We start from the raw sequence: 7,185 nt of genomic DNA, 5'->3' as shown, positions 1-7,185 counted from the left end.
ATTCAGATACAAATCAGATGACTAGTTTGAAAGTATGCTTTCTGTAAACCAAGTAGCTGTCCATAAAGGGCGAAATGTGATTTCAATCTCATGACGTAAGAGTCTCGTCATGGTGGATACATGTAACGTTACCTAGCTAGCATAACTGGGTCCATTAATGATGGTTCTAATCAATGGCTATTTTCGACGTGATTTGGTTTGATACAAACATATGTACAACCCTACGGCTGGTAGTGGCTAGCTACAGGCTGGCAGCGACTAGTTACAGGCATGCAGTCTTGCGATTCATTCCATTTGTCTAGTTAGTCAGACAACTTTAAGACAGCCGACTAAACTAGTTAAGTAACGTACTTCAAAATTGTAACTTAACAGGTCAATATATTAAGCGTATCTTTAAAATACATTTTAGGCAAGATTGAGTCTAGGCTTCAGGTATTGTTATGAGAAAAGCGATTTAGGGTTTCTCACACATCCACATATATATTGCTGACAGTGGCCTGCTGTAACGTTACATGCATGCWATGAGGTCTTTCCATTAATTCCATGTCGATTTGGCTAGTTAATCCGACACCAAAACCAGCCAACTACGCTAACGTAATTCACAGTTGTTAGTCACGGGTAATGTACGGATATTAGTAGCGTGTGTATCTAATACATTTAATGACGCAAAATCGAACTAGTTACCCAAAGTTTAGTGCAGGTTTTGTTAACTGGTTCGCCATGTTTATAACACAGTGGGAAAGATTTGGCGTGGTGGTGACGTCAGACCATCTGGCTATGTAGCCAATAGAAAAAGCCTGTCTATCATGTTCATTGATTGGGTTAAGAAAAACCGTCACTCCAAAACGAGTGGACCAATGGAGACTCATTGTCTACGCCTCCCTCTAAACCCCGCCCTTCACGAAAAAATAATACCAAAATTCCCAATCGAAAGAAAAACGGTCATTGAAAGCAAAGAAGCAGACATCGAAAGCTAATTTACGAGTAGCGTAACCAAAAGGTAATTAATTCAGGCAAGAGAGTAGGCAAAATGTATTCAATAGGTTGCATTCGTTTTCAAATATCTTTTTAAATAATTTGTCATAGTTTTGCTCTCGCTTTAAAATGATTTGCGTACAAGTTTTTTGGTTTTGATTTTGATGTCTTATTTTTGTTTACAATTCTATGCATTTTGCTTTCAGTTGTTTGGTTTTTGATTTCAACATTCATTATTTCAACCGTCCTCGAAAATAGAATGTTTACATTCAACTTTATTTTTCATATATATATATATATATATATATATATATATATATATACAGTGAGGGTAAAAAGTATTTGATCCCCTGCTGATTTTGTACGTTTGCCCACTGACAAAGAAATGATCAGTCTATAATTTTAATGGTAGGTTTATTTGAACAGTGAGAGACAGAATAACAACAAAAAAATCCAGAAAAACACATGTCAAAAATGTTATAAATTGATTTGCATTTTAATGAGGGAAATAAGTATTTGACCCCCTCTCAATCAGAAAGATTTCTGGCTCCCAGGTGTTTTTTATACAGGTAACGAGCCCCTAATCTCAGCTTGTTACCTGTATAAAAGACACCTGTCCACAGAAGCAATCAATCAATCAGATTCCAAACTCTCCACCATGGCCAAGACCAAAGAGCTCTCCAAGGATGTCAGGGACAAGATTGTAGACCTACACAAGGCTGGAATGGGCTACAAGACCATCGCCAAGCAGCTTGGTGAGAAGGTGACAACAGTTGGTGCGATTATTCGCAAATGGAAGAAACACAAAAGAACTGTCAATCTCCCTCGGCTTGGGGCTCCATGCAAGATCTCACCTCGTGGAGTTGCAATGATCATGAGAACGGTGAGGAATCAGCCCAGAACTACCCGGGAGGATCTTGTCAATGATCTCAAGGCAGCTGGGACCATAGTCACCAAGAAAACAATTGGTAACACACTATGCCATGAAGGACTGAAATCCTGCAGCGCCCGCAASGTCCCCCTGCTCAAGAAAGCACATATACATGCCCGTCTGAAGTTTGCCAATGAACATCTGAATGATTCAGAGGATAACTGGGTGAAAGTGTTGTMGTCAGATGAGACCAAAATGGAGCTCTTTGGCATCAACTCAACTCGCCGTGTGTGGAGGAGGAGGAATGCTGCCTATGACCCCAAGAACACCATCCCCACCGTCAAACATGGAGGTGGAAACATTATGCTTTGGGGGTGTTTTTCTGCTAAGGGGACAGGACAACTTCACCCCATCAAAGGGACGAAGAACAGGGCCATGTACCGTCAAATCTTGGGTGAGAACCTTCTTCCATCAGCCAGGGCATTGAAAATGGGTCGTGGATGGGTATTCCAGCATGACAATGACCCAAAACACACGGACAAGGCAACAAAGGAGTGGCTCAAGAAGAAGCACATTAAGGTCCTGGAGTGGCCTAGCCAGTCCGAGTTGGTTCGAGTTGCCAAACGTCAGCCTRGAAATCTTAATGACTTGAAGAAGATCTGCAAAGAGGAGTGGGACAAAATCCCTCCTGAGATGTGTACAAACCTGGTGGCCAACTACAAGAAACGTCTGACCTCTGTGATTACCAACAAGGGTTTTGCCACCAAGTACTAAGTGATGTTTTGCAGAGGGGTCAAATACTTATTTCCCTCATTAAAAAGCAAAACAATTTATAAAATTTTTGACATGCGTTTTTCTGGATTTTTTGGTTGTTATTCTGTCTCTCACTGTTCAAATACACCTACCATTAAAATTATAGACTGATCATTTCTTTGTTAGTGGGCAAACGTACAAAATCAGCAGGGGATCAAATACTTTTTTCCCTCACTGTATATATATATATATTTTACATATACAATACATATGGCGTGAAATTGACCCCATACTTAATGCTTAATGAGAAACCCATAGTATGCACCGTCCAATGAAATGCTTACTTGCAGAATCCGCCTAAACAGCATATCACCATATCACATTCCAAACTGCAAGTCCTTTCATGACGTTAATATATTCTGGCAACTAGTCCAGCACTCTGTTTATTTGTACAATAAAATAACACAGACAGAGAGGGGGAGAAAGAGGGTGAACGACAGCACGTAGCGAAGTTAATGAAGTACTAAAGGTCAATCGCTAGGACAGACTGTCTCTGACAGTTTTACCAGTTGTTCTCTCTCACACTGAGCAGTTTGGAATCATGACAGAAGCAGAGCTGTACACAGAATACAAGGGGGTCTACCTCCCCACACACCTACACCCTCAGGGGAGCCTGAAATACTATGAGGAGTTTACTTTTCGTCACGACGACATTCTCATTGTCACATATCCTAAGTCAGGTAAGTAGCTTTATTAATAAACAACTATAGACTATTGGTCGACAATTGCACAGACTGAGTTGATAATACATGAACTGCTGCAACACACACTGTGATAGTGAACACTAAATAGTTGTCAAGCCTACTGTTGCCTTTATAAGGCACATGCCTGAGTGACTGCAAATCACAAAGAGGTCTGTCTGTACTTGTGGGCTAAAGCTATGATACTGTAGCAATCCTAGCCTCGGTATATACATTGCATTCGGAAAGTATCCAGACCCCTTTACTTTTTGCATATTTTTACGTTACGGCCTTATTCTAAAATTGATAGAATTAATATTTTTCCTCATCAATCTACACACAATACCCCATAATGACAAAGTGAAAACACGTTTTTAGATTTTTTTCAAATGTATTAAAAATAAAAAACATATACCTAATTTACATAAGTATTCAGACCCTTTGCTATGAGACTCGAAATTGAGCTCAGGTGCATCCTGTTTCCATTGATCATCCTTGAGATGTTTCTACAACTTGATTGGAGTCAATTGATTGGACATGATTTGGAAAAGCACCCACAGTTGACAGTGTATGTCAGAGCAAAAACTAAGGAATTGTCCCTAGAGCTCTGAGAAAGGATTGTGTCAAGGCACAGATCTGGGGAAGTGTACCAATTAATGTCTGCAGCATTGAAGGTCCCCAAGAACACAGTGGCCTCCATCATTCTTAAATGGAAGAAGTTTGGAACCACGAAGACTCTTCCTAGAGCTGACCGCCCGGCCAAACTGAGCAACCGGGGGAGAAGGGCCTTGGTCAGGGAGTAGACCAAGAACCCGATGGTCACTCTGACAGAGCTCCAGAGTTCCTCTGTGGAAATGGGAYKACCTTCCAGAAGGACAACCATTTCTGCAGCACTCTACCAATCAGGCCTTTATGGTAGAGTAGCCAGACGGAAGCCACTCCTCAGTAAAAGACACATGACAGCCCACTTGGAGTTTGCCAAAATGCACCTAAAGACACTCAGACCATGAGAAACACGATTCTTTGGTCTGATGAAATCAAGATTGAACTCTTTGGCCTGAATGCCAACTGTCACGTCTGGAAGAAATCTGGCACCATCCCTACGGTGAAGCATGGTGGTAGTGCCAGTATCACGCTGTGGGGATGTTTTTCAGCGGCAGGGACTGGGAGACTAGTCAGGATCGAGGGAAATATGAACCGAGCAAAGTATAGAGATCCTTGATGAAAACCTGCACCAGAGCGCTCAGGACCTCAAACTGGGGCCAAGGTTCACCTTCCAACAGGACAACAACCCTAAGTACACACCCAAGACAATGCAGGAGTGGCTTCGGGACAAGTCTCTGAATGTCCTTGAGTGGCCCAGGCAGAGCCCGYACTTGAACCTGATCGAACATCTCTTGAGCGACGCTCCCCATCCAACCTGACAGAGCTTGAGAGGATCTCCAGAGAAGAATGGGAGAAACTCCCCAAATACAGTTGTGCCAAGCTTGTAGCGTCATACCGAAGAAGACTCGAGGCTGTAATCGATGCCAAAGGTGCGTCAAAAAGTACTGAGTAAAGGGCCTGAATACTTATGTAAATGTCATATTTTATAAATTAGTAACAAAATGTGGGAAAAGTCAAGAGGTCTGAATACTTTCCGATTGCACTGTATGACCATTTCCAGGACTGCAGTTAGCATGCCTTCATTTGGGAGTACAGACTTGCTGGTTCATGGGGTTCATTCCCTGCCAGAGCTTTATTTTGGGTATGTAAATGAAGCTCAAACTTTTCCACTCCACCTGTCTTTACCGCTGTCTTTGTCCGTCTCCCTCTCCCCCCAGGTACAACATGGATGCAGGAGATTGTTCCCCTGGTACAGAGTGGAGGGGACCTGACCCCGGTGCTGACTGTCCCAAACTGGGACAGGGTTCCTTGGCTAGAAGAGCTTAGGGCCTGTGTCCTCAATCTGGAGCAGAGGGCATCACCACGGCTGTTTGCTACCCACTARCACTACAACATGATGCCCGCCTCCTTCTTCACTGTCAAGCCTAAGGTAGTGCACTCTAGATACATGTAGATCAGCTCCTGTAGTGGAGCTGGTTTGGTGAACTATGCTGCTTTAGCTTTAGGCTTTAACACAATGGGCTAACACGATCATGGGTCACATTGATGACCTGGGTTTAATACCCAGTTGATCACATTTCTCATCATGTCAAGAGAATGTAGTCTGTCACTACACTACATCGAATGTTACAATTCTAAGGCTGATTGCGCACAGTGCACTATTAGAATAATACACAATGGCCTTGGGTAATGAATGGTTGATCAGAGAGATTCCTCATCTCCAGGTCATCTATGTGATGAGAAACCCTAAAGATGTGTTCACATCCTCCTATCACTACTACGGCATGGCATCCTACTTGGTCAAACCTGGCACTCAGGACCAATTCCTGCAGAAGTTCATCAATGGAAAAGGTTTAGTATTCTTTCTTATTTTCCAACTATTAGACATTTTGATAATATCAGTTTCATGCTTTTAGAATCAGAAAAGGCTAAGTGATCTARGTTTTTTTGATTGGCAGATTTATTTGGGTCCCGGTGACCTACTCTACTGTATAAAGCAGACTTGGCTCTAGAATCTATGGGCTCAAATATCCAATATGAAAGAACAGGAGCAATTTAGCAAAAGAGCAATGTTCAAGTCCAGCATATTTATTACCCTGGAATTATCATTAACAATTGATGATGTACTGTTTAGTCTCCTTCCTTTGAATAATTGATGCTACCTCTGTTATTCACAATTCATTCACTTATCTTCTGGCCTATCAAGTATTGATAGAGCATTTGTAGTTGTCCTTTTTTGTAATAGCTTTGATGATGCATTTGTGGTCCCCCCCCCCCCCCCAGRSATGTTTGGTRCGTGGTTTGACCACGTGATAGGCTGGTTGAATGCTAAGGACCAGGACCGCACCATGTACATCTCCTACGAAGAGATGATATTTGTGAGTATCGTATGCTCAGTCAATACCCTAACAAAAGGACTTACATTTGAACGTGATGATTGCATATGATAACATCTCTTCCTTTATACAGCGTTCGAGATGAGTGTGTTTGATGTTAGGGATGTATTGTATAGACCACCATGTTTTTACCCCTACAATTTGTTTAAAAAATGTTTCATCTACTGTGGTTACTCCCAACACAACTTAGTCAGATTCAGTCAAGAACACACATGGATATATTTAATTGTAGTACTTCAAAGTGATTGATATAAAATCATGTAACCCCCCAGGATCTGAGGGATTCTGTGTCAAAGATCTCCCAATTCATGGGGAAGTCTCTGGACTCTGAGGTAATAGAGAAGATAGCAGACCATTGTGTGTTCAAGAACATGAAACAGAACAAGATGTCCAACTACTCCCTGGTCCCCAATGAGTTTATGGACCATAATAAATCTGAGTTCCTTAGGAAAGGTACCCACATATCTTTATAAATTACAATATCTTTGAACAGAGTATTTGGAAATGATAGGCCGTCTGTAACAGTCCTAAGTGTTAATGTGACTATGTTTCTGCAGGAATCGCTGGAGATTGGAAAAACCAATTCACTGTGGCCCAGGCAGAATACTTTGATGCAATTTACAAAAAACAAATGAAGGACATCAAATACAAATTTGTGTGGGATTAAACTGACCATATTTTTTTCCTCCATTCAATATCATAAATCACATAATCCAAATATAACCGTTGCTATAAAAACAAATGATTCAAGACATAAAATGCATATGATAGAACTGCTGTTGGTTTGACATGTTGTATCATTAAACATATTAGGCCTATGTCTCAGTCACTGAATGTCTGTCTA

At 41.4% G+C, this 7,185-nt stretch overlaps 1 protein-coding gene across 1 annotated transcript; it reads left to right on the top strand.

Annotated features, from left to right (window-relative positions):
- Positions 1 to 896: 896 nt before the first annotated feature.
- sult2st2 (sulfotransferase family 2, cytosolic sulfotransferase 2) lies at positions 897 to 7,159 on the top strand. The gene is given in 7 exon segments (XM_070444933.1): positions 897 to 1,000; positions 3,192 to 3,339; positions 5,163 to 5,374; positions 5,670 to 5,796; positions 6,229 to 6,323; positions 6,614 to 6,794; positions 6,899 to 7,159. Coding segments are annotated over 6 exon segments (864 nt in total). The 5' UTR covers positions 897 to 1,000; positions 3,192 to 3,200; the 3' UTR covers positions 7,009 to 7,159.
- Positions 7,160 to 7,185: the final 26 nt, after the last annotated feature.

The sequence above is a fragment of the Salvelinus sp. IW2-2015 genome, linkage group LG8 (assembly GCF_002910315.2).
Source record: "Salvelinus sp. IW2-2015 linkage group LG8, ASM291031v2, whole genome shotgun sequence".
Classification (NCBI taxonomy): Eukaryota; Metazoa; Chordata; class Actinopteri; order Salmoniformes; family Salmonidae; genus Salvelinus; species Salvelinus sp. IW2-2015.
Note: the sequence above shows the minus strand (reverse complement) of the source record. Positions and strands in the feature narration are given on the sequence as shown.